The sequence below is a fragment of the Osmerus mordax genome, chromosome 19 (genome assembly GCF_038355195.1).
Source record: "Osmerus mordax isolate fOsmMor3 chromosome 19, fOsmMor3.pri, whole genome shotgun sequence".
Taxonomy (NCBI): Eukaryota; Metazoa; Chordata; class Actinopteri; order Osmeriformes; family Osmeridae; genus Osmerus; species Osmerus mordax.
In genome coordinates this window covers 11,473,587-11,500,776 of record NC_090068.1, presented here as the reverse complement: position 1 = coordinate 11,500,776, position 27,190 = coordinate 11,473,587, and the positions used below count along the sequence as shown (strand labels likewise).

The 27,190-nt window shown below is 45.0% G+C and overlaps 3 protein-coding genes across 3 annotated transcripts; 2 read left to right on the top strand and 1 right to left on the bottom strand.

Moving 5' to 3' along the window:
- Positions 1 to 4,585: 4,585 nt before the first annotated feature.
- Positions 4,586 to 7,991, top strand: LOC136963278 (potassium channel subfamily K member 4). The gene is made up of 6 exons (XM_067257352.1): positions 4,586 to 4,774; positions 5,027 to 5,144; positions 5,483 to 5,643; positions 6,012 to 6,198; positions 6,795 to 6,937; positions 7,307 to 7,991. The coding sequence occupies exons 1-6, from the start codon at positions 4,586 to 4,588 to the stop codon at positions 7,946 to 7,948; spliced, it is 1,440 nt and encodes a 479-aa protein (XP_067113453.1). The 3' UTR covers positions 7,949 to 7,991.
- A 17-nt stretch (positions 7,992 to 8,008) lies between these two features.
- On the bottom strand, positions 8,009 to 11,336 carry LOC136962820 (hatching enzyme 1.2-like). The gene is made up of 8 exons (XM_067256715.1): positions 11,252 to 11,336; positions 11,086 to 11,118; positions 10,844 to 10,984; positions 10,574 to 10,691; positions 9,702 to 9,880; positions 9,372 to 9,453; positions 9,005 to 9,126; positions 8,009 to 8,067 (listed from the first exon to the last, which is right to left on the bottom strand). The coding sequence occupies exons 1-8, from the start codon at positions 11,334 to 11,336 to the stop codon at positions 8,009 to 8,011; spliced, it is 819 nt and encodes a 272-aa protein (XP_067112816.1).
- A 3,334-nt stretch (positions 11,337 to 14,670) lies between these two features.
- esrra (estrogen-related receptor alpha) lies at positions 14,671 to 26,744 on the top strand. Its single transcript, XM_067256903.1, is given in 9 exon segments — positions 14,671 to 15,102; positions 16,746 to 16,858; positions 19,326 to 19,401; positions 19,403 to 19,710; positions 19,945 to 20,061; positions 20,316 to 20,429; positions 20,638 to 20,805; positions 21,433 to 21,702; positions 23,620 to 26,744. Coding segments are annotated over 7 exon segments (1,302 nt in total). The 5' UTR covers positions 14,671 to 15,102; positions 16,746 to 16,858; positions 19,326 to 19,330; the 3' UTR covers positions 23,874 to 26,744.
- The last annotated feature ends 446 nt before the right edge of the window (positions 26,745 to 27,190 follow it).

The window sequence follows — 27,190 nt, the reverse complement described above, 5'->3', positions numbered from 1 at the left end:
TTTTACATGTGTCATGTCTGTAGTGGATGAGGATGACATCACAGCCATGAACTTTGACTCTCAACTTGGACTTTATGTAATACAGATAATGTGATAAAAAAAAAAAAATACTGCTAAGAGTGTTGCTCCTTTCGTGTAATATATTGAATTTCGAAAATTTAAAGTATTTGTATTAGTCTTTGTTTGCACAAGCATGGCTTAATGTTATTTAAGTGCAGGCATCATTTTTTTGTCTTGAGGGGCACTAATTAAGAAAGACTCGTTTTTACACTAGCCTTTCTGTAAATCTTTATTCCTTTTTATATTCACAGTTTCAACTGTCTCATAGTCAGTTTTCTGATGACATTGTGAGCCCGCTATAGATGATTTCACATTCTTGTCTATTTCTCTGAGTAAACAGTTTCTCACTTGTGCTTACTTCAAGGTGCTGTATATCTCCTGTGTGGTTCTTACTCACTGCTCAGACTGTGGCTTGATTTACTGAGTCCAAGCAATACGACTCCTGTTTCATAGCATTTGGATTCAGTTCAGATTTTGTGCCCAAAGGGAGGCAGCAGGCTCTCACAGAGATTGAATTGATGGAGCTAAGAGTACTTAAGAGTTTAATTTGGTGGATTTATTTATCAAAATCCAATATGTCCCATATTATCCTCGGCTCCTTTTGAATTCCTGTCAGATGCAAAAGTTCTCCACGAGATTACCGCAAATCGAAAGTAACCTTACGAACTTACAACTTTAAATCCCCGTTCATGTTGATGAGTTACTCACAGCCAATGACAAAGCAATAACTATTGATGTAGTTTCTTTGCGATACAATTCATGAATTAATTAAATAACTGTACACTGATGAAGTGATAGGATGCACATGGAGCCTTGCCCGGGAAGCTGAGCTGGCCAGGGAGAGAAAGAGAGATGGAAACGTTTTTGTTTTCCTGTCAAGGCCTTGTTAAACTGAGTAGTAGACTGTGATAAATCATACCACCTGACAGGCAAGGGAAGTCTGCCCAGACTTTGCAGCATCAAGCTACACAAGTTAATTGCATGCAGAGCTTTTTAATCTTAGAGACGGGAGCAAGATCTTCTGACAAAGAATGTCTCTCGGGTTTTTGGAGGAGAGTGTTTGAGGCTTCTCCTGGTTCTCCGAGCTGCTCCTCCTCTCCTCCGCGTCCCAGGGTTGTCCAGAGACATCTTACTGTGTTAATGGTTGTCAGATTGCTTCTCAAAGGTATTCTTGTTTTTTGCTTTCTCAGCATAACAGTATGAGTTTCTCATGAATAATATATCACCGTTTATGCATCTAAAATCCAGTTACATGTATGGCTTTTTTTCTTTTTTTTTTGTCAGTGGAGATGCCATTTTGAAACACTAAGTTTATTAATCATGTAACTTTTATTTAAACTTACAAAATTATGAAACTGCGTTCAATAAAACCCAAAGCGACGTAGATAGAGAAGGATTGCCTGAACATGCACCTACATTTAACACATATACTATATTATACTGCTTGGCTTCATCTACATCCCCAATCTATTTCGACCTCCATTTTAGTGGTCTGTAAGGATAAACAGACTGGCACTCGCCCAGGTGGGAGGAGAGAGAGAGAGGCATGGCACACAGCAGGTTCCTGCAGGAGCTGCAGAGTTACACCATCAGACCAACAGAACCGAAAGAAGATCTTTCTCTGGTCCTGCCTGCCTGGAGAGGAGATGAGGAGGAGAGTAGGAGAGGGAGTGCATTAACCGCCGATATCCAAGTCAATGTAAAGTAAGCACAAATATTGAGAGGTTTAATGCCAAGAGAACATATCAGAACAATTTTTTTTGTTTATTCTTTTATATAATCTTTTTACTTGAGCCTGTAGATCTTACTGTTTGTCTGATTTGTGGAACTTGGTTATTCACGCTTCCATCTGTAGTTACACCTGTTCTAACTGCCTGTGGTCAGAGGATTAAGCATGTAGGCCTGTAACCAGCTTCTGGGTTTAACAAGGTCCAACCACAGATGTAAATCCTAACTGTAGGACCTTTTAATCATAATTAATATTTGGACCAGGACATTAATTAAATAAATGATTCACCAAGGTCTGAACCTTGGGCATGTAGATTCGGCGCTGGAACCATGTTGAAAACCCCTGAAGACACAATGAAAGGACATTTCCAATATCATCCATCCTTACTCTTTTTCTGTGTGCTCCAGTTTAAAATGCAACAAAGTTATCAAATGCAACAAAACTGTCAAACTTGGAACAGAAACTAAAGCGGCAAGCTCGTTTCAGCTGAAAGTATCTGCATTGACCCCTCCCTTTGCATCTGGTTCCTTATCTCTGACACATACATTTCTCTCCCTCATCTCTCTTTATTTCTCTCCCTCTCTCTCTCTTTCTGTTGCTCTCTCTCTATCTCGTTCTCTCTCTGACACATACATTTCTCTCCCTTCCCTCTCTCTCTCTCTCTCTCTCTCTCTCTCTTTCTCTCCACCTCTTTCTGCCTGTAAGCCAGTTTGATGGAGGATCTTTTGGCTTCCTGGGCATTCAGCAACAGCCTCTCCCCCTCACGCTCACACACACACACACACCGGTTAACCCAGCATCTGTCTGAGTTTTAGAGCCAAACACTCCACACAGCAGCTGATCAGTACGTTGATAGGATCCTTAATTTTGAGGTAAGACACCTCCCTGGTTGTGTGTTGGATCCTGCATGGTGCCCTGCTATCATCCTGATATCATCCTGCTATCATCCTGCTATCATCCTGCTATCATCCTGCTATCATCCTGCTTTTATTCTTCTTTCATCCTGCTATCATCCTGCTTTCATTCTGCTTTCATAGTGCTTTTGTAGTATTTTTATTTAGCCTCATGCAGTGTGCTTCTCAAGAGTCAGCAGGGAGCTACCATATGCTACAAAATGGGAATAAAACATTGTTATGGTTATTGGATGCAGCAGATTCTTGTAGAATGTGTCCACTGTGGATATTAACACTGGTTTCATGTCATGTCAGATTTGTCTATTGTATTTTGTGCTGTAGACTGTCAGATATGCAGCATTCGCCACGCCTCAACTCAAAACGTGCATGTTGATATTAATACAGTATGTATAGTAAGAAGCATTAGTCTGTGTGCAAATGGACATGTAAACACAGGAATATAAAATAAAATGTTGTGTGCTGAGACTGGCACATTAAAATGTGTGCCATTGCGTGTTGCAAGTATTTGGAGTCTGCTGATTTGATGTATGCTGAGATGGTCTCAGAGTTGCTTGAGAGGGTGTATTTCACTCCGGCTGTGTGACAGTTTATTGGTCTCAGTTTGAACTAGGGCCAGAGGATCTGCTGACTGAACGACTGCACGGGCGAAAGTTACACTGGCAAAGAGACACATAGACCCGACCAATATCATTCCAGTCCAAGTTCAAAGTGCTTTATACAAAATCACAGACGGAAGCAATACATTACAGATATTTCAATAACAGGTTCATTGATTGACTGTAGAGCCATTGATTGTGTCCCAGGAACTTTTAATGCTTCAACTTGAAATATGTGGCTGTATCAATGACTGGATTACCTAATTACTCACCCTTTGGTGGCTGGGAGAAAAACCTTCCCACTGAAAACGTAATTCAGCTCTGTCGTGGAACCAAATTTATGGGCCATTAGTTCTTAACACAGCCTGCAAATACTGCAGAGTATCTTGTAGTACGACAAGGCGTACTGTGAAATAACATGCTTTAAGGCCCTTAGACAGTTAACTCACATACACATACACACACACACAAACACACATACATGCGGTTGTAGATCTTTTTGTTTTTCTATATCCACCGGCATTACCTCTCTTTGCTCCCTTCTGCTTTGGCAGAGCGGGTGTTTGGTCTAAAACAAAGTGGTTTCCATAAGACCTGTCAATACACCAGCTGTTTTCCATGTTCCACAACCCAGGCTCTCTGGGCAACCCTTCCCTGCCACAGACAAGAAGTCACACTTGGATCTCTCGTGTATCCGTTGAGGGATTGATCCCACACATAATACAATGTTTACAAACAGTGTGGTCAGTGTTCCCATAAAAAGACGATATGTTCACGAACATGCTCAGACAATGCTCCGCTCTCCTTCCTGATGGCGAAACCGCTTTCTTCTTCTTGTCCACCTCCCTCTGCTCTCCTGCTCAGTGTCGCCCCCTTCAGACGGTGAGGAGGGGCTGCCTCATAGCTACGGGTCCAGAGACTCCATACTCAGCCACCGAGAGAAGAGGGCTTGGAGGAGGAGGAGAGGGGAAGAAGGGGGAGAGAGAGAGAGGTAAACGTCACAGAAATTAACTGAAGTGGTGGTGAGTGGTGGAGCCAGGAAATCTTTCATAGGGGCTGTGGTTAGGGGGGGCAGAAAAACTAATTGTTTGTGTCAGTCAGTGTTTGGGTGGAGGTGGCCCTGGGCTCACCCTGACCCTGAACAGTAATTGTTGCAGTTAAAGGTCAGCCAGGCTGTCTGATGACCATGCTGCTGCCTCCACAGCTGGGGTCCTGAGCGTGGGGGCCCTGAGAGTGGGGGGAGGAGGCCTGCAGCTCCAGTCCTATCCCTGAGCGGAGGGTCAGCCATGCGCTGCTCCACCCTCCTGGGCATCCTGACCGGGGTGCTGCTCTACCTGATCCTGGGGGCCGTGGTGTTCCGCACCCTGGAGCTCCCCCGCGAGGAGGGCCAGCACATGCAGCTGCATGACACGCGACGCGCCTTCCTGGAGAACTACACCTGCGTCAGCCCCGACATCCTGCAGGCCCTCATAGAGGTACGCTCACCTGGCTCACCTGTGGAACACTGGTCACCTGGCTACGCCTGGAGAACAACCTGGTCGCCTTGGTTACCCATGCAGAGGCATACAATCCATGGTTAATGTGCCTACACCTGCACTATACACACACACAACATGATGAGAGGTCACATACAGCAGGGAAGAAGATTTACTCTCTCAGAGCCACCAAACACTTGTGTGTTTTTTTTCTCTCGTTTTCTCTCTCTCTTCTCTCTTTCTCCCCCTCAGGAGGTGGCCGATGCAATTGGTGCAGGCGTGGATCCCAGCGCCAATGAGACTTCCTTCAGCAGCCAATGGGATCTGGCCAGTGCCTTCTTCTTCTCTGGTACCATCATCACCACCATCGGTGTGTGTCCAGAAGGTTCCTTGCATCCATCCAAACTACACTATAATATAGTGTAGTAATAATATCTTACAGCATAATATCTTACCAGCATTCCGCCTCAATTCCTACAGTTTCCAGCCAAATGTAATCAATATAATCAATGCTTTCTTTCTCAATTCTGCTCTTCTAGTTTGTCGTATGTCGTGTGAAGTATGCTTGACATCCCACTGTCCTTACACAGCCCAGTTCATAGTCTTCTTTAACACCAGGAGGAATCTACAGGTCCATCTTGTAAGAGTGAAATGAACCCCCCCCCCCCCCCTCGGTAAAACTGACGTTTTTGACATTTGTTGCGGCAGGTTTTGGGAACATCTCCCCAAAGACAGAAGGCGGGCAGCTGTTCTGCATCTTCTACGCCCTGGTGGGGATCCCTCTCTTTGGCTTCCTGCTGGCTGGCGTTGGAGACCACCTGGGGACTGGGCTCAGCAAAGCTGTGCTCAAAATAGAGACTCTCTTCCTGGTCAGACCTCTTACTGCTGTAACTGGTGCTGGATTTGCTGTCTGTCTCTGATGTGTTTCTGCGTTTTACCATGTGATGTTAGTTAATGACAGTTTACATGCTGCTGTTGCACTATAATTGAGATGTTGTGGCTGAAATGTCATTATTTTACACCGTGCCTGATGAATAGAGACCCTTCCTTGACTCTGTCACTTATTAGAACATTGTTAGAACCATGCACTTCTGATATTTCTATCCACCCTACTTGCATGTCTCTTTGGATAAAAGCTTCTGCTAAACTAATAAAACGTAAACATCTCTCTCTCTGTCTGTTCACCTCCACCTGTCCTCCTCTATCACTCCGTCTTGTGTTCCTCCCTGTTTCCCAGAGGTGGAAGGTGAGCCCTACGATTGTGAGGGTCATCTCGGCCGTCTTGTCCATCCTGCTGGGGTGCGTACTCTTCGTTGCCGTGCCGATCATGGTGTTTAAGGAAGTTGAGAAGTGGTCTTTCCTGGAGTCCGCCTACTTTGTGGTCATCACCTTGACTACGGTGGGCTTCGGAGACTATGTGGCAGGTACGTTTACCATCGCCCTGAGATGGTATCAGTTTCTCATTATCCGTTGTTCTTGCTTTATGATTCCACGCTCGATACAAAATGCAGTCAAAATTCAATTTGATGTGATTTTTATTTAATAAAACGTTTTATGACACTTTGAATAATTGATAGAAGACTGTGTAGAGAACGTAACAGGAACATCTGTGAGGTTTCAGCACCTTCTAGTGTTTTCTTCTAGTAGTGGAAATTTGCTTTGATCTGTTGATCTCAGAGTTAGCCGCAGAATCGAAAAATTGTTTCTTGTTTGACCACAGTAGGCCTGTGAATTAATAGACGTCATTACATTTTTTAATTATATTTTATTATTTGATGCAATAATAATGATATTCAATCATAAACCCTATGTTGTCTGACTGTATTTAAGTAACGTATGACTCTTTTGTCACTTTGGTTTAGAACTAAATGCTAATTCGAATCAATGAGATCAAGCGTGACCTCCTGATGAACATGTTTGTCTTTCAGTCGTTAAAACAGAACCTGCTCCTTTGTGTTCCCACCAGGCTGGTCATTGTAAGCCCTGCTCTATGCAAACCACTCCCTCTCCCTGTGTTCAGGTGACAGTGGAGACAGGGGGAGTGACCACTGGTACAAGCCTCTGGTTTGGTTCTGGATCCTTCTTGGTCTGGCCTACTTTGTTTCGGTGCTGACCATGATTGGGAACTGGATCCGAGTGCTGTTCAAGAAGACCAGGGCTGAGGTAAGAAGGAGGGGATGGCGTCTCTCCTCTCCTGCTTTCTCTCCCTCCCTCCCCTCCCTCCCGTCCCTCCTCTCCCTCCTCCCCATCTTCTCCCTCCCTCCCTCCCTCCCTCCCTCCCCTCCTGTCCCTCCTCTCCGTCCTCTCCCTCCTCTCCCTCCCTCCTCTCCCTCTCGTCTCTCCGTCCCCCTCTCTAACCACTCCAAGTCCCCTCTCTCCTCTCCAGCCCTTTTTCTCCTCTCTCTAATGCCACCATCCCCTCTCTCCTGCCCCCCCCCCTTCCGGCTCTACCTCCCCCTCATGCCCCCTCTCTGTCTGTAACTACCCCCCCCCTCCTGCCCATCCTCGGGTCGCCCCGTTTCTAACCCCCAGATGGAGGAGCTGCGTGCTCACGCCACCGACTGGACCCAGAACATCCAGAACATGTCTGTCGACTTCCGCATCCCGGGAAAACTGGACGACCCCTTCAAGGGACGCAGGAGGAAGCGTCGCCATGGCGGCCGCAATCGCAGCCACGGGGGCGGTCAGAGCGTGTCCATCACAGGTGCCCCTGGGGAGGGGGGCACGGCCATGGAGAACGGCCAGCTGCCCCCGAGCCCGTCAGAATCCGGGTCCTCATCCTGCTCGTACTCCTACTCCTCCAACGAGTCTGAGTCCAGCTCCAGGACGGGGTCAGAGGTCACTCAGACTGAGCGCGTGCCTGAGGGGAAAAGTCAAGAGCTTGATAAAGACTTTTTCCCCGACCAACTTTACTGCCAGCCTCTGGACTACTTCGGAGAGAACCTGGCTTTCATCGACGAGTCTTCGGATGCTTTGAGCGGAAAGCTGCACTTGGATCCCCTGCTGGATCCAGCGCAGCCTGGTTCTGTCCCTCGGAAGACTAAGAGAAGACGCCATAGAAGGCCACTTCCACAGAAGAGCCCGAAGACCAGCCCTTCCAACCCAGGGAAGAAAGAACCAAACGGGGACATAAATCCTCCTTCGAATCCACCACCTTCTCCACCAAGGCCTTAATAGCTGGAGGAAGCCAAAGACTTAAACTTATGGTTGAATCACCTTAATATCAATCAACAGTCAGGGACTACACTCGTAGCAGCACATCCTCTGGGCGAGCTCTGTGATCCGTGTAAAAACTGGAAATCAAGGTTTGTTAAGGTGTGTCAATTGCTCGTTATGCCTGCTACTAAGGCACAACTCCAGATGAATCTAAAGGGTTCACAGACCTGGGAGTTGCAAGTGCGACATCTTCACAGCTCGTGTTCGCCTGTCTGCTTCAGAGATGGAGATGAATTGATCCTAGTAAATACCTGCAACTGAAATCAAATTTACTTTGCATGTAAAATGTCATGGAATGAATTTTTATGATCACTCTATGTTGGGATCATTATACATTTAATTTTTTATTAATATTCATGCTCTGACATGGGGACTTTAATGCAATGCGTCCATTCCCATTGTGTGCCTTTCTGAGAAGCTTTCAGGCTCCATCAGATGAGAAGTCTTGTTCCTGTCAGTGTGTGGAACCCCCGGTGTCTGTTACTAACTCCAGGTTGGCACAGTTGGAAGGTCTGCTTGCTCTGTGTGTATGCTTCACTTTGAACTGTTTCGATTGAGAATCACATTAGTTCACTGCTAACCGTTATAAGAAATATAAGATTTTTTTGTGAAAATATATCGAGGCATGTATTTCTGCAAATGAAAACAAATGCTAGACAAAAAAAGTAATTTCTCTAGTTTTATTTTCAGAAGGTTACGACAATCAGTAAATCTACGAAATGTAAAGTACTACTAGCATGACGGACCATCACTTAGACTATTTTCTTTGACTTATGACTCCTTTGAGAGACACCTTCTAGGATCCTGTCATCCTTCTTCACATTCCTGCAATGAGAAAACACAGTATCGTTATTTCCATAAAGTGATTCTGTGAGACGGTAATCACAGTGGAGTATGTTTTGGTGTACGTCACAAATATGACCAACATCGAGGAATCTGAAGCTAGTTTTCAGGTCTACCTGAGCAAACGTTTTAATGGGTCAGGGTAGGATGACGTAATTTAACTTGACTCACAGCATTCATAGAGCTTGTTAACCCTTTGGATGTCAATCTTGCCCATCCCGACCCTCTGGCCGATGGTCACAGAGGAATCAGGGATGGGGGTGATAGTATCCCCTCCTTGAGAGAAGGCGTGTCTACCATAGAGGACAGGAACAAACAATAACAATTCTGTGTTAATCAAATAAAAATCAAGTCAAATTGTTATTGCAAAACCCTTTTTACAAGCGATATCACAGAGGGCTTCACATACATAAAACTGCATAAATTCTATGTTAATCTGATAAATAATCTGAGAAATGATGTGTAACAGTGTAATCGAGAGACCGTAACTCGTGAGTTTACAGCCTTGCATGACTAAAGCATAGAATTGGGTACATACTTTCCATAGTGCATGACAGAGGAGTAGTCATACGGAGTATTCAGGTTATTAGTATCTTGCTTCACGAAATCCTTAGTATTCTCTGGAAGGATGATTCAAGGATGTATAGTCAGTAAAACTTGATACAGGGAGTGTGGGTTACATGGTTGCTACATGGTTACATGGTTGCTAACTTTGTTATTGTACTGTTACATAGCTACATGGTAGTTCATATAACCTTAGTAAAAAAAAAGTGTTCCTATGCAGTCACATGGAAGTTAATGTAACCTTAATGTAAAACGTTTGTGCCATGATTCTTCATGGTCTGGCAGTGAGAGTGGCTGTGCTCACCCGGAAGTACGTTCTCAAAGTTGACCCTGATGTACTGGTCCCTGTCGCTGCGGGTGTGCTCATGGTAGAAACCCAGAGCATGGAGAAGCTCATGCTGAATCACGCCGTTATTGATGCAGCCGCTGGTATCCAGGGACACCTGCTGCCCCCCTCGCTGCCTCCCCAGAGCGGACCAGCATCTGTGAGGAACAAGAGCCAGGAGTAAGGAGGGAGGAGAGAGGAGGGAGTTGGCAGAAGACAGGAAGCCGGAGGTAGGAGACAGGAGATAGCAGGGATGAGACAGTAGGCAGGAAACAGGATATAGGAGGCAGGAGGAAAGAGAAAGGTGTGTGGAGGCAGGAAAGAGGAGACAGGAGACCATTGAGCTACTGCACCTATCCCCTATTTAACCCTTGTGTTATCTTCGGGTCATTCTGACCCATCAGTCATTGTGACCCACCTTCGTATTGCGACAAATTTACCTCATACAAAAACAAAGTGAAGCATTTTCTTTTAACTGTCGGGCTGTCTCAGACCCCCCACATTGGAATGGTTAAAAGAAAATTATTTTTATTTGTTTTTGTATTGGGTAAAATTGGGTAAACACAACGATGGTTCGTTATGAACCTTTGGGTCATGTGACCCGAAGGCAGCACGAGGGTTAAGAACAGGGTGTCAGCTTCCACCAAGGGCCTTTCCAACACACCTCTAGGTTCAGTAGGTTTCACTTAGGAAACAGACGTCACATTTAGAAGATTCTTATTCGTCCACCTCATTTTTAAAATCAGTATCACTGCATATGATAAGTCACTCTTTCATGCCCCCCTAACTTAATCCAGCCAAACCTACACCCCTGCTACAGACCCTGATTGGACAGGTTGGTTAGAACTCACCCGCCATTACTCCTAATATCGAGGTAGTTCCACTGGCCAGCATATGGGACGAAGCGAATGCAGGTTTGAGTTGCAAACCCATTCATGGCCCTTTTGATTGTGTTTACATCATTGCTCTCTGTAAGGAAGACAACATGGTTAGGTGACACATAACATTGCATCTACTGAGATGTGCATTTCAGAGCCTAGTTCTGTGTTGTATGCAGATTTGTAGTAATTTAGCAGACACTGATCCCAAGCAACAGTAAATAGTAATGCTTTTTTACATACGAAAGACAGTGTCGATCTTGTATGGCACCTCAACCAGTCCGGATGCAGATTTAGGCCATTTGCATTGTTGGCTTAAGCACTTCATAGCATTTCTAGTCGTTGGCAATGCTACATCTCCTTCCAGCAACAAATGGCTCATCCCTGGGTTGGAAAGTTGAACGAATCAGAATTTGATGTGATATGTTTGTTTAATTTAAATGACTCAGTTGGCATATGTAGGAATAGGTCTATATTATATTTACCTTTGTTTGCCTCAATAATTATTGTAGAGACGTCTGGAAAGGCAGATGTGTAAGATACAATTAGGTACTTAAGGTGCCCAAGCACATGCTATGTGTCATGTCACTGGCAGAAAACAAAGTAATTTGATTGTCAAACAAAACAACATTTTGGCGTGGAAACACTCACCCGCCGCCACATCTTCCTCCTGCAGAGAGGCCTGTGTGAGGCCCAGAAGAAGCACCAGAACAGCCGAGACAAAACGATGATCCATGTTCCCTCAGGGTAGCGTGAAGCACTGAAGAGATGACTAGTTGACTAGGAGATTCCAGTGTGTATGTGGGGCTGATCTGAGGCAGGTTTTTATACATCTCCAGGAGGGCAGAAACAATGGTGGGCATAACTAAACATGTTGAGCCTTTAACGAGTCATGTTAAGCTACAACAGTCCACACCCATGGAGTAAGCCAACACAAGATAACTTAACCCTCGTGCTGCCTTCGGGTCACATGACCCAAAGGTTCATAACGAACCATCGTTGTGTTTACCCAATTTTACCCAATCCAAAAACAAATAAAAATAATTTTCTTTTAACCATTCCAATGTGGGGGGTCTGAGACAGCCCAACAGTTAAAAGAAAATGCTTCACTTTGTTTTTGGGTCAGAAGGACCCGAAGATAACACAAGGGTTAAGTACTGTGACTGTCTAACAGTGTGAAAATGTATTGGTTATTAGGAATGGCCCTATTATTGGCGAAAATTCGTCATTTTTAATGTACAGTTTTGGATTATAATTGCCTGAGTTGACAAATATAACACAAACTACTGTAACAAAATTACTTGTAATTCTGAATTGCAAAACATTTCCATGTTTTCATGCCCAGATCACAAAGATGGTAGTGTGTTTTGTGTAATTCCACCTTATCCTTTTCCACCTCACCTCACCCCAACAGTAAACAGTGTCATTTCATATAACAACATAAACTACAGATGTTCGCTGAGGAATTGAACGCGAAAGCTAAAAACACCAACACAGATAACAATTTAGTTTAGAAAGGAACCTTCAATATGACTTGAGAAGAATAAATATGACATCTAAATTAGGCAACGGCCTATACTGAGCAGGACAGTGTGTGACCTTGTATTCAAGGACAAACTGCACGCAGTCATCACGAGTCGTTTTTACGTTTTAACCAAGAATCCACCAGAGGGCGTAAGACCACTGAATTTATTAAATGGTGTTGTGTTTTCTTCACTAAAGTAAGCTGTATTTCAAAATACCGCTGACCAAGCACCGTAAGTCTCGGCAATAGTTTTTTGATATACAGCCTACCATTGTTTAAAAATAAAGGAACTTTCAAAGTCAACGGTATCTCTACGTTGAGCAATGATGACTGGTGATAGCAGGTGTCCCGTTCCACAATGGCCCAATAATAACTAAAACACGTGACACACACATTCTTGCACATGCATGCATCGGTTACATGTGTGTAAGTAAAACGAATGTATGTATTTTCCACATTCAAAAGGGGTCAGTTGGCCTATTTTGGTATTTGGTTTTATTGGCATGGTTTCTCAAGGCTAAATGCTGTCCAGCTGACCATTTCCTCTCTGTCATCCTATTTTTAAAACAGTTTTAGCACTTCGGAGTCCCTCTTTTTCAACCCTTCCACCATTTCAATCATGTCTCCTGTTCTCATTTTGTTGTCTACACAGTCTTGTGGTCAAAAATTAGCGGATGGCGCCCCAGTATCATTAAGCTCTTTAAAATGTCAATTGCGGTTGTCTTCACCTGGCCTACAACCAGTTTGGCAGATCCCCAACGCTGGACAAGATGATAATTATTAAGTTTGCCTTTTATATATGATTATTTATTTTGAATTCATGCCATTCCAATGCTATCATTGATATTTAATGTGTACATAAATAAACATAAATAAGCAATAGGCTATCAATTGTTTTGAGAGAAAAAATACATAATATTGACCTGAGTGTGAATTGGTGCATTACCCCCTACCCATCAATGACTGCTTTGTTAGGTAATGCTGGCGTTTCTGTTTAGGTTCACACCTGTCACAGGATCACGACCTGTCAGATACCGGAGCAACACAGACCGACCCCCCCCCCCCCCCCCCTCCTCCTCCTCCCCCCTCCTCCGCACAAGACATTTCATTCAATTCTATTAAAGCTTCAAAGAGGGTAGAGGCTACATACATAAATAACTTCAGTAAAGACAGAGATAGAATAAGCTACGTTGTTACATGAACAGTATAGCTACAAAACACTGTAGCTGGTTAAATAACAGTATTCTATTACTGGATCATACGAATTAATATACAGGTTTTGGAAATCTGAAAAAAATACATGTATAGCAGCCATACAGTACAGCTCCCCTGCACCTCCTCCCTTTCGTTTTCCAGGGACGGATAATGCGGAGCCTGCAACATCTTGCTGTGCCGCTGAATTGCAGTGTCTGCGGAGCCGGTGCATGACCTTCAATTCAAGGTCGTTGGGATATTTTCAATGACATGCGGAACACTAGCGTATTTTTCTCCCGTATAACAGAATAATCACGACTCGGTCGCCTGTTATTTCATGGTAGACTATAACCTTAATATGCGTGAATTAACATGCGATTATAAAAGCATGTAATAACCACTCGATTACACACATTAGCCTACATTGAGTGTGTGTGTGTGAGGGGGGGGGGGGGGGTAGGCTGATTTGTACTTCTATGAGCTCTGAACAAATTGAGTCATACAATTCATTACTAAAAATCCATAGGTTTTTGTTTGACGCTGTAGTCAGCTGTTTTCCGTTACAGCGCTGCAAGAGTCTCGAGATAGAATGCCCACCCCCGCTCCCTTCCTCTAAGCCAGCTGTTACGATCAAGTTACCAAGCGGATTCGAGAACGGCTTCTTCCTTTTCTCATCTCATTGCATTTATCCACTGACCCCCAATTCCCTGGCCCAAATCCAGCAACTGCTTGGCGTACCAGCTGACGAGTGTGGCCTAGTAGCGTAGGGAACCGGGGTCAGTGTCACAAGACCGAGTTGACTGCGCGCGGCTGCAAACATTTTCCATGCCATCTAAAGAGATGTCAGCGCGCTATTGGAACAATTGAAGCATTCCCAACCATTACAGAAAAATAACCAATTGGTGTGGAAATCGCTTTTCAAGGTGCACTATAATTTTACTCGGCATTGATGAAAATACTGTTTACTATATTAGTACTAACTAGTAATAGTCAATTAGGTCAATTGATTGGTCATTGATCAGTTGTTTTAAGGCAGTTAAACTGCGTAATTTTTTGGGATCCGATTAAAACTTGATAAATCCTACAAGTCCTCTAATGTGACAGTTCCCTAACACTTTTAAACATGTGCTCTTGGAACAGTTATTCTTTAAACCAATGAGTCAGGCAGACCCTATAGCCAACAGTAGACTGGGACCGTTCCTTCATTGTTGCAATGCTGATGACGCCGACGGAGGGAGGCAGGATTGGAGGACTCATACGGACGTAACGGAGACACAGCATACGCAAGTGGGAGAGGGAGGAGAGTATAGAGAGGTATACGTAACTGAAACCTCAGTTGTAGCCTATAATACCTCCATGGTGGTAGCAGCGAAAGGCGAGGATCTAAAACCCAAGTACAGTAACATCAATAAGGAGAACCGGACGGAACAAGAAGAGAGTAGCGTATGGATTTAAAACGCCAAATGGTTGACTGACCCGTTTTCTTGATACCGTGTTTTTTGGACCTGCGCCTTTTACGTAGGCTAGGCTACGTTTGGCAATACATCGCCACATTATATTTCAGAGACAACGCGGTAGTTGCTTGTGCATTTAACATTTATGTAAAAAAAAAAAAAAAAAAAGCCATCCATGCTCTTCGTCAACTAGCATACTCGCACTCCTAATGCAATGACGAATGCCCGGTGAGGTTTACGTTGGCTAAGCCGGTGGCCAGACATCAGTGGAATAGGTAGCATAGCTGTTTCTGAACCGACATCCTGTGACGATGTGTTCACATGTACCAGTAAGTATTGACTTACTTAAATAGTATAGTGACCCAATTATATCCGATGCTTTGCATGTACTAATCATTTCGTAGATAAGTTTGCGTGTCTACGTTTGAGGGGACACGAGTTGTGCTCTGTTCGTTGCAGTTAGAATTGCTGAATGTGTTGGCATGTTGTGTCTAGAACATCGTGACTGACCCGCTGATTTAAGACCACCCCCTGCGCATTTCACAATTTGATCATTTGTATAAAGATAATGTAGCCTATCGCCTATCCAGTAGGCAATGGTCATGTACTATGTGTCGCTAGGCACTAACGTAGCCTAGTAGGTGTAACCTACTATTGGTCAAAACCTAAACTGCAACTGTTTTCTACCATGTGGTTGTCCTGCTAACTTGAGTCTTGGGCATCCAGTATATCTCTCACACACATGCCTGCTATTCACCTAATATATTTGATGTCAAGAGTGCAGGAGGCAGTCTTTCCTTAGAAAGACCTGTGCAAACCATGGTTCTTCTGGACTAAGATTGAGATTCCTGATCTTAAGAAGCCCTAATCCAGTTTAGCAATTAACCTTTAACCAGTCTGCGATCAGTGGACAAGGTCACCTACGCTGTTCCCTCTGTCTCCACAGTGCGCCGCATGTAAAGCTGTCAAAGAGCTTAATATTAGTCACCCTATCAGCTCCCACTATCACTAGAACCCAAAGACCAACAAGGCTCTCACAGAGCTTATAGATAAAGAGCACTGAAAGATAGTTAACAAAACATTGCTGGACAAACAGGCAGGGAGTCTTTTAAATTCCACAGGAAATTATTCATTGTGCTGTTCAGCTAAGTAAGTTATATAAAGAAAATATGCAATATTCATCCCTATCAATTTTGATTAACAATCTCCTATATATATTTGGTACTATGTAGCCTTATCATAACTTTGGATGCCTTTGAAGTAGACTATACTTCACCATTCAACATGCATGATTTGAGTGCCAACTGTCTACACCACACATAAAAACCGTAATATATATATATTTACAAACAAACTTTTAAACTTAGTTTACTAATATATTCAAAAAATAGTTATTGAACTAACTAATTTAATAAAATATTAAATGTTTATGATTATGTTACAATACTTCCTGTTCAACTCATTCCACTCATTCTCAGTGTGCCTTTCTCAAAAACCAGTTTAGAATTAACTCAAACCTCCTGAGTGTGCATTTGTGTCAGAGAGATAGGCACTATAGTTATTACCATGTCTGTCCTTCAAGCTTTCGTGTGACTTTGACCTTTGGAATGTGTCACAGTGTACGGGGGAGGGGCAGTAAAGTCTGGTGCACAGAAACGTATATTTACAGTACGCTTTCCCAACCCCGGAGTGAGAATATGGATTGCATGAACTCACAAACATTTATAAATACGAACGAAAATGTACAAATTATTTCGAAGACACAGTGCAGACATCCATTAAATAGCATTTCTTAGACTTTTATTTACCATTTCCTAAGGTGCATTGAGCAAACTACTGATTAGCCATTTCAAGATCGGATGCTTTGAAGGTGCAACGCAAGTTAACTGTTAACAGTAAAGACTAGACTAGCTATATTCCGACAGACCCAGACGACAGAAAAACGACGACCTATTCTTGCCTCCCTTTTCAGGTTTCGTGATAACTGGGAAGTTCTACCCTGACTGTACCAAGAGCGGCGTAGCCTACTTAAGTGGATAACCACCATTAAAGACGAATAAAATAATTCAGCGGTCTGGCACACAGGTAAACTCGTTTTCTTGCATTTTGTTGCCCAATGCCGATGTAAACTGTAGCAGGATTATTTTATAATTCAGCCCTCCCATCCACTAGCTAAAGCTGCACTTTAGGTCTGCTATCTCTTGCTACGAGACACATACAGTAACAATGTAACCCTCCCTCCCCCATTCACCCAGAACCAACATCTATCAGAAATGTCTTGTCTCGAGTAGGCTATGACGTATCACAATTGTAAGTACACAGTAGCTAACTTGTATATGTTATACTGGTCAGGACGCTTTACTAACTATATGACGACAACGTAGAAGCCACCTGATTAACAAGGTTACAGTACCGTGGTGTTAAGACTCCTTACGTTTTGGGTTTTCCATAAGCTAAACTGTTAGCCAGCTAGCTGTTTCTCTTGCTAGCTGTTAGACGTAGTGTGTGTTTAAAGCACGTGTATTGTAGCTACCTTATGTTCAACAGTTCCTGGCAGCGGTTTCTATCATGTCTGGTCATTAATGCGGTGTATCGTTTAGTTAAAATGCCAGGCAGGTAGTTAGCAAGCTACTAGCATTGGCTAGCTATACTGGCACACATCAAGGGAAGGTGCTGAGAAAGACTCGTTTGTTTGAATTCAATTACGGCCGCTAGGCTGGAATTATGTCAATTTTGTGTTGTATGCGGCATACGAAAATATATATCTGCGTTACCTCACACAAGCCGGACACCGGCTCATCAAAAAGAGATTAAGGGTGGCTTGTACGTTCCCATATTTCAATATTTGAAATGGTACTGCTCGGCTTGTGTCCTGCTCTCACCATGAGGGTTTCGCCCTTGAGCAAGCTACATAAGCCATACCTGCTTTATTAAGCTAACTATATGTGCTAGCTTGCATATTGAATATGTCTTATTTCTACCAGCGTAGAGGGTTTGGCAGACTGCCCATTGACAAGTAGTTGCGAAGACCTCTCAGACCGGTCAATTTAAGTGTTTCTGTCACTTAAGCACTTTTGAAATGTTAATTTGAGAAACTTGGGAAGTATGTGGTACCAGAACATCAAACAATAAGATGGTCGTCTAATTCACAGATTTATTTACCACACCCCAGACATTATTTACAATGCCGGGAAATAAACCCATGGGCTGTGAATGCCTTTACACATTCAGGAGAGTGATTTACTTGAGAGCTAGGCCTCTGTCTTCCATTTATTCACTGGACTGTGGGGATCTACTAGATAGTGTCATGTAGGTGTGGGGTAAGTGAGTTGGAGAGATGGGGCAAATGTCAAAGTTGACGTGTTACATAAACACGTACAGATTAGAGACCAGTGTAAAGGAACTGGGAAGCGTTGGGTTGGTGGATTGGGGGCAGTCTGTTGGCCTGCATTGCAACACCTCATCCCAGAGCTGTGTCAGAGAGCAGTAGACAGTGTGCGGTCTAGAGTTCATGATGGCACCCTGCTTTTACACAATCCCCTGGCAATGGGTTCTGCACACCCATCATCCCAGGCACACCGCAGTGAAGTTGTCCTCCCACTAATAGGCCTTTTAGTGCCGTCCTGTGTGTTTTAAACACGGCTTGCACGGTTTGTACCTTGTAAGTGTTTAATGCCTTTGTGTAAAATGGTAGTTTCCTTTTAGAATGTCTAAGCCCAGGTTGTCAAGACTGACTGAACTTGTGTTGTGTTGGTTGAGTGAAAGCTCTACTGGGATTCTTTATGAGGGGTTAATTAGAGGATTGGTCGTCCTCTGGTCTGGATTACTGACCCTAATCTGGAGAGGGCAGAGTAGGTTGGAGCTGGGATTACGCCCGCTCTCCTTCAGAACCCGAGCTCCTTAGCCCTCATTCTAGCACAAACATTCAAATGCTCACACATCTCTCATTTCCCCTCTCCTCTATTTAGCATGCAGGCCTAGCTGCACTTTCTTTTTTATTTATCTTGCTACTGCATAGACGGTCTGCTCCAAGCAGCTTACCTATTCGTACACAGGGTGCGAGAGACCAGACTATTATTACTCTCTGCAGGTGTTCAGGTGTTTGCTGAGTCGGATAGTCGTTTAGAAAATGGGACCATGATGACTGACTGTGCTAATTTCCTTACTGCTTCTCGTGTGGATTGATGATGGCTATATGTACTTGAAGGGCCACGTTGACAATGAAATAGAGGAACAAGAATGTAACGCACGTAGTGGAGCAATCTGACACCTTTTGCTGTCACTCACCCCCCCCCCCCCCCTTCTTATTTCTCCTCCCCTTCTCTCTTCCTGTCTGCCTCCCCCTCTCCTCTCTTTTGCTCCTCCCCCCCTCTCTCTCTTGCTGTCTGCCTCCCCCTCTCCTCTCTTTTGCTTCTTCCCCCTCTCTCTCTTCCTGTCTGCCTCCCCCTCTCCTCTCTTTTTCTCATCCCCCTCTCTCTCTCTTCCTGTCTGCCTCCCCCTCTCTTTTGCTCCTCTCCCTCTCTTTTCCCATCTTCCTTCCCTCTGCGCGCAGAGATAATGTCTTCCAGGGAGCATCGTACCGACCTCTACATCAAGGCTGAGCCCAGCAGTCCGGAGGGAGGAGGGGGGGGGCCGCAACAGCCCCGGGGGGGCGTCCTCCGACTCCTCCCAGAGCGGCGGCGGCGGGACCAGGGGCGACGGAGTGGGCCGCTACTCCCCGCCCCTCTACACTCCCGCCATGCGCTGCCACTTCAAGGAGGAGGGCGGGGACGCGGTGGAGGAGGGGTCTACCGGCAGCGGGGGCGGGCGCTGCAAGTACGCCCTGAGCACGCTGCCCAAGAGGCTGTGTCTGGTGTGCGGAGACGTGGCCTCAGGGTATCACTACGGAGTGGCCTCCTGCGAGGCCTGCAAGGCCTTCTTCAAGAGAACCATACAGGGTAAAGGAGACTGACTTGAAGGTGTTTCACACGATGAGGGTGTGACTGTGCTATACAGCTGGGAGGATAGGAAATTGTAAACGTTTGTGTTTTCTGGGATGCACTTCTTAAATGCTTGTGTGGTTGTGCGTGCTTCTCCATTCCACAAGAATTGTTTTCCCACCAGTGCGTTTCTGTCTCAAGGGTTGCCGTTCATGTCTCTGTGGGTCCTAACCTCAACTAATCCTGTTCCAGGTAACATTGAGTACAGCTGTCCTGCGTCCAACGAGTGTGAGATCACCAAGAGACGTCGGAAGGCCTGTCAGGCGTGCCGTTTCACCAAGTGCCTCAAAGTAGGCATGCTGAAAGAGGGTGAGCGAGAGACAGAGAGTGTAAGGGGGGAGAGGGAGAGAGAGAAGTAGGCATGCTGAAAGAGGGTGAGCGTCACACAGGGATTACTACAACAACAAATGTGACATTCAGATTCGTGTTTTTGATTTGTTTTATGTGATATTTTTTTTAATTCAAATTGTCTGACTTTGTATTCATCTTTTCTCTCTCTCTCTCATTCTCTTGCTTTCCCCCCTCTCTCTCTTCTCTCTCCTCTCTTCCTGTCTGTATTGTAGGAGTTCGTCTGGACCGGGTGAGAGGCGGAAGGCAGAAGTATAAAAGGCGGCCGGAGGTGGAAAATGCCACTTACCAGAGCGCCCCTCTCCCGCTCAGAAAGGAGGGGGACAAAGGTACACACGCAAGCCACAGCCTGCAGCGTTTCCATCACACTCCAACTGCCTCGTGAAAAACACCTCCAGCTCCCATGTTTGTTTTCGTCCGATCCATTTGACGTTTTTTTTCCCTCATTAATCCAAAGGCGACCTACAAGTAGGCCAACGTGTACTAAGTACATCAGACCTAACAGCTGTTTTGGTTGGGTGTGACCCCCTCACTCAGGCTCGTCCAACATCATCGTGTCCCACCTCCTGGTGGCCGAGCCTGAGAAGCTGTTCGCTATGCCCGACCCCCTGCAGCCCGACACGGCCCAGCGCACACTCACCACCCTCTGTGACCTGGCCGACCGCGAGCTGGTGGTCATCATCGGCTGGGCCAAACACATCCCTGGTAAAGAGAGGGAGGTGGAGGAGGGCCAGGGGAGGGAGGTGGAGGAGGGCCGGGGGAGGGAGGTGGAGGAGGGCCGGGGGAGGGAGGTGGAGGAGGGCCGGTGGGAGGTAAGGGGATGGAGAGAGGTGGAAGGGGGTTAGGGAAGGAAGATGGAAGAGAGAGGGGGATGGAAGGGAAGGAGAAAGATGGAGGGGGCAGTGGAGCGAGAGAGAGGGGGGAGGGAAAGAGATGGAGGGAGGTGGGGGGTAGGGAGAGGGGGGGAGGATGGGAGACATGGAGCGGGAAGGATGGGGCGTAGAAATGGCAGGCTGGTCACAGTGATGTATGGGTAATGGTGAAGTCATTTCTGATGACTACGTCCACAGAGAGGCTGAATCTAGACAAGCTGAGATGGTTCATGTTGTCAGGGACCAGAATACATTGTCCTTTTATCCCATGGTATAATCACCATACTATCAGTCTGTCTTCTATAACCTTGAATTCACCTTCCCCCCCCTCTCTCCTCTCCCCCTCCTCCTTCCTCTCCCTCCCTCCCCACTCTCCCTCCTCTCCCCCCCCCCTCCCTCCCTACCCTCCCTCCTCTCCCTCCCACCCTCCCTCCTCTCTATCCCTCCCTCCCCCCTCCAGGCTTCCTGTCCCTGTCCCTGGCAGACCAGATGTCGGTGCTGCAGTCTGTCTGGCTGGAGGTGCTGGTGCTGGGGGTGGCCTTCCGCTCCCTGAACTGTGAGGACGAGGTGGTGTTTGCGGAGGACTTTGTCCTGGACGAGGAGATGTCTCGCGTGGCGGGCCTGACGGAGCTAAACGCTGCCATCAGTCAGCTGGCCCGCCGCTTCCGTGCCCTGCAGCTGGACCGCGAGGAGTTTGTCATGCTCAAAGCCATCGCGCTCACCAACTCGGGTAAAACTGTCCTTTTTGATTTCAATTGTATTCATTTAACAGACTGCTTTTATCCGAAGCGACATTCAAATAAGTAAAAGCTAAAGTACAGCTCACTGGTTAAGTGTGCATACCACATCGGCTGAGGCCTGACTGAGGGGACCCGGGTTCAAATCCAGCCCAGGCCGTTTTCTGCATGTCCTCTCTTTTCTCTCTCCCCTACATTTCCTGTAACATCTCACTATCCAATAAAGCAGAAATCCCCCCAAAATATATCTAAAAATTAAATTCAGAAGTGCATAGTTTGAACAGTATTTTGTCTGTTTCGGTCAGGCAACATCTGCATAGGAGACACGTCTCACAATCCTTCAGAACTAAACATTGTGATTTATATCTGCTGTGACAACATTCAGCGCCAAAAATATATTTAGGCTTACATTGCATCTTTGTTTAGGGTAAAACATGACTTATGAACTAAGCGTAAACATGTTCAGGTGTCTTTACTGTCCCCAGACCTGAGGGACCTGGGGGATTACTGTAAACATCAGATCTGCCCTCTGCTTAGACCACAAAGAATATTTGTTTTGACAATACAAAAAGTCTCATTACCTTGGACCAGTGTGTCCTGTTCCTTTCTTATTCAGGTTTGCAGCCAGGCACACAATCCTGCAGGAATCTCTTTACCGTTTAGTTAATGAGTACACAACTTCTAGATCACCCCCACCACACTGTCTTACCAAGGCCCCTCTCTCTCCTCTCTGTCTGTGTCTGTTATTTCTCTATATTTCTTTCTTTCATATTTCTCTCTCTGACTCTCCCCTTCCTCCCCGTCTCCCTCCAGACTCTGTGTACATCACTCTGACTCTCTCTGACTCTGTGTTCCTCCCCGTCTCCCTCCAGACTCTGTGTACATCGCTCTGACTCTCTCTGACTCTGTGTTCCTCCCCGTCTCCCTCCAGACTCTGTGTACATCCCTCTGACTCTCTCTGACTCTGTGTTCCTCCCTGTCTCCCTCCAGACTCTGTGTACATCGCTCTGACTCTCTCTGACTCTGTGTTCCTCCCCGTCTCCCTCCAGACTCTGTGTACATCGCTCTGACTCTCTCTGACTCTGTGTTCCTCCCCGTCTCCCTCCAGACTCTGTGTACATCGCTCTGACTCTCTCTGACTCTGTGTTCCTCCCCATCTCCCTCCAGACTCTGTGTACATCGCTCTGACTCTGTGTTCCTCCCCGTCTCCCTCCAGACTCTGTGTACATCGCTCTGACTCTCTCTGACTCTGTGTTCCTCCCCGTCTCCCTCCAGACTCTGTGTACATCGCTCTGACTCTGTGTTCCTCCCCGTCTCCCTCCAGACTCTGTGTACATCGCTCTGACTCTCTCTGACTCTGTGTTCCTCCCCGTCTCCCTCCAGACTCTGTGTACATCGCTCTGACTCTGTGTTCCTCCCGTCTCCCTCCAGACTCTGTGTACATCGCTCTGACTCTCTCTGACTCTGTGTTCCTCCCCGTCTCCCTCCAGACTCTGTGTACATCGCTCTGACTCTCTCTGACTCTGTGTTCCTCCCCGTCTCCCTCCAGACTCTGTGTACATCGCTCTGACTCTCTCTGACTCTGTGTTCCTCCCCGTCTCCCTCCAGACTCTGTGTACATCGCTCTGACTCTGTGTTCCTCCTCGTCTCCCTCCAGACTCTGTGTACATCGCTTTGACTCTGTGTTCCTCCCCGTCTCCCTCCAGACTCTGTGTACATCGCTCTGACTCTCTCTGACTGTGTTCCTCCCCGTCTCCCTCCAGACTCTGTGTACATCGCTTTGACTCTGTGTTCCTCCCCGTCTCCCTCCAGACTCTGTGTACATCGCTCTGACTCTGTGTTCCTCCCCGTCTCCCTCCAGACTCTGTGTACATCGCTCTGACTCTGTGTTCCTCCCCGTCTCCCTCCAGACTCTGTGTACATCGAGGACATGGAGGCGGTTCAAAAACTGCGGGACCTCCTCCATCAGGCCCTGCTGGAGCAGGAGTGCCAGCGCCACTCCGAGGACCCCCAGCGGGCGGGGCGTCTCCTCCTCACCCTGCCCCTCCTGCGGCAGACCGCCGGCCGCGCCCTCACCACCTTCTACAGCATCAAGACTCGCGGGGGCGTGCCCATGCACAAACTGTTTCTGGAGATGCTGGAGGCCATGATGGACTCTCCATAGGGGCTGAGGTCGGAGCGGGAACGATCGGAGGATGTGAGGGCTTGATGACGTGGGTGTTCACAAATGGTAGACGAGTGTCTGGTGTGAATGGGAGAAGTTTTACTAGAATTTGATGCTTTCGTGAGGATAATCTTTGGATTAAAAAAAAACTAAAAAACATTTGGCCTCCTAAGAGATTCACAAAGTGTGTGAGATGGGGAACCTCGTGGACGTGTGTATATATGCTCCTTTATTGGGGTTAACGGTGGAATTAAAACACGACTGCCAAATTTCAAAGAAAGGCTCAGACAATTTAAATGTGGGTAGATGCGAGAAGGAGGCATTCAATACGATTGAATGTTTGAATCATATTTATAATATCGCTATGGTCTGTTCTGTGGCAGCCTCGACATGAAGGTGTAATGACTGAAGGACTACATTCATATATCATTTAGACCACACTGGAACCACATGTCTTTGACCTTTCTGCAAACGATGCAATAGCGCCCTTCTCTAAAAAGCCATACTGAAACATCTGGCAAATGTCCATTGACAACAGCAGCGGTATAGATTCAGATTCACAAGCTTGAGTAGTTGTACTTCCTAAACCCTAAACTGCAAATACAGGTACTGTTTTTCATAAGAATTACTTGCAATATATTAAAAGCAATATAATACTTAAGTTACAATGAATTAACTGACACACTCAAAATATGGATGACGAAAGACAACCAGATGTGTGTAAACAGTGGGGTGGCTGTGGAGAATTGATTTATAAAAGGCTGTGCAATTGATTGTTAGTCCAAGAAAAGGGAAACGCCATCATGATAACTAAGCAAACGCTGTAGTGTGTCCGTGCATCTTATTTATACGGTACGTCGATCCGACGGGTACGCCAGAAGCTGAATTGTGTGTCCATGTGTGTTGGGTTGAATGTGCTCTAAATGTGTGCAGCTTAGATGTCTACATACTAAACCAACAAAGGCGCATCAAGATCAATGAAAGGGCAGCTCTGCTCGTCAAAGGCCAGCCTGGCTACGTGATTGGAGGAGATGGGCTGAGGCAGGAACTGAAGGACTTCCTGACTGTGGTCTGATTGGCTGCTTGAGCCTCCTCCTCCCCTTTGCTTGTTCTCACTTACCACACACGATTCGGATGGAACATGGTTCGAATATATTTCTCATTGGACACAGGCTCTTCTGTGGAACATTAACTATGGATGTCTGCAGTTCTCTGGTCTTCTTGCAGTCTGTTGAAGGACCTCTATTGTTTTGACCAGGTGCTTTTCACATTGTGTATAACATTTAGGCTGCAAGTGTCCTGGTGCCCTTTACGGGCAAAGAGCAACTTGAAATGCAACAGGTTCAGCCTGGGATAGCCACCGGCAGTCCTGCCTCATCCAGACCACCCTGTTCCTCCATCGTTTGCTCTTGTGTTTACATGCTTGGCAGACATCTTAGGGATGTATTTGATGTAAGCAATGATGTCAAAGTGTGTATGTGGAGAGGGAGTTAAAAGCATAATTCCCTTGTCTCTGAGGCACATGCTGAATTAGATTGACTTTTTTTTAAGACCTTCCTAAAGATATTATTCATCCATATAGAACGCTGTGATACTGTAATGGGTAACAATGCTCTATTATGATTGTAGGCCCTCACTGTTGAAAGTTAAACTTATTTCTAAGATTGACAGCTAAACCCAGCAAATGTGACAAATTCCCAGACATAAATAATTTGATTGATTACGTAACACAGGCTAACGTGCTGCACAGTTTTTTGCATATTGTCTTCTGGGTTTTTATGATATTAACAGATTTGGACAGTTACTCTTGGCCTCAGGTTTGGGATTTGAATGAAGCAATTAATTGACAGTTATGTGAAAGCAATTATTTTAAATTGAAATAAATGTCATTCTTGTTTCCTCTTTGAAGTTTATTAAACGTATATTAAACAGTTTCCCAGCAAAGAGAGGCAATGTTTCAGCCTTGACTAGATGGTTAAAGCTGCAAATGTTGATATTTCAAGTCCCAGTATTTCTGCTCAACAACTCATGATTCTTCATGATTGTAGATATGCACACAACAGCATTTGTGTTTTATTTTCCACAACACTAATTAACAGCTGGTGTAATTCTGTCTGTGTTTTCCTGTCCGATTTTTATTTTATTTTTTATTATTGTTAATTTGATTTCTAAAAGACAAACTAAGAATTTTGAATAATGTTTAAGCAGACATGGATGCCTGGGTCCAGCTTAACAAAGTGATTAAAAAAAAGATGTTAGTTTCAACAATAACTAATGTAGTAACACAAATTTAGAGTGTTCTGAAACACTACTTTGTAAATTATAGGTACGGTTGGGGTTAGGGTGGAGGAAGGGGGAAGGTTTAGACCTTCCCAATAGAGAATTTAAAGTCATTGGTAGTTATTAGTGTATGTATGTGTGTGTGCGTGTGTGTGTGTGTACATTGATGTAAATGAGCAATACAAGAAATTACCAAAACTCTGTTTTCACATTTCCTTGTATAGTCACATAGTGTAAATTAAACATAAACAGTAATGGTGGATTAATAATAGCAGTACTAAAGCTTATGAAAAGGTTTAAATCAATATTTGTATTTTAAAAATACTGTATTTAAAAGATTAAATTCTATTTTTTACTCAATTTACTGTTGTTTGTTGATACTTGCTTTGTTTTATGTCTGTTAAAAAAGTCTAATGGTTGTAAATGTCTGTACTATTTTAAGTTGAGGTAAAATTATTTTATGTCGTTGTCTAAACACATGTTCAGATTAAATCACTGTGAAGAAAAGATAAGCGCTACACTGCAGGAAACAAAACGTAGATGAACATATTGTAGGTGCTTTGTGTTTTGTAATAAATTAACACACCATCAGGTCACTGGTCTGTCTTCTGTTACAATCTGTAACTGCCTTCTTCTAGAATTAAATAATGCCAAAACTTAGTTCCTATTATATAGAGCTATATATATATCTGAGACTGCCATACCAGAAAAAGGTCAGGTTTGAATTCTGACCGTTTGACCACAGTACTGATTTGACCAAAGGATAGGATTGTGCCTTTGGTGATTGGACCGTTGACTGTATAGACAATTCTATTGGATAGTAAAGTGGGTGCAGCGTCCATTGCTTCCCGTGCGCAGTGTGTCTTGAGAATTTAGTTCCGCGTTACTCTGGTGACAGATTCACCGTGTAAACATCTAATAAAGTATAAACTATATTATGTACTATATTTGTATGGACATACTTGTATGTGAAACAACTTGATGTGCAAAAAGTGACCAAGATGGTATGCCAATAATGAAAAAAGCCTGCATATAGC

Excerpts from the sequence above, each read along its gene's own strand:
- LOC136963278 (XM_067257352.1), top strand. The coding sequence starts at position 4,586 with ATGCGCTGCTCCACCCTCCTGGGCATCCTGACCGGGGTGCTGCTCTAC. Across the intron at positions 4,775-5,026 it reads TCCTGCAGGCCCTCATAGAG|GAGGTGGCCGATGCAATTGG; the intron begins GTACGCTCACCT and ends TCTCCCCCTCAG. Across the intron at positions 5,644-6,011 it reads AAATAGAGACTCTCTTCCTG|AGGTGGAAGGTGAGCCCTAC; the intron begins GTCAGACCTCTT and ends CCTGTTTCCCAG.
- LOC136962820 (XM_067256715.1), bottom strand. The coding sequence starts at position 11,336 with ATGGATCATCGTTTTGTCTCGGCTGTTCTGGTGCTTCTTCTGGGCCTC. Across the intron at positions 11,119-11,251 it reads GGAGGAAGATGTGGCGGCGG|ACGTCTCTACAATAATTATT; the intron begins GTGAGTGTTTCC and ends CTGCCTTTCCAG. Across the intron at positions 8,068-9,004 it reads TAACAAGCTCTATGAATGCT|TTTTTACACGGATCACAGAG; the intron begins GTGAGTCAAGTT and ends CTTGATTTCCAG.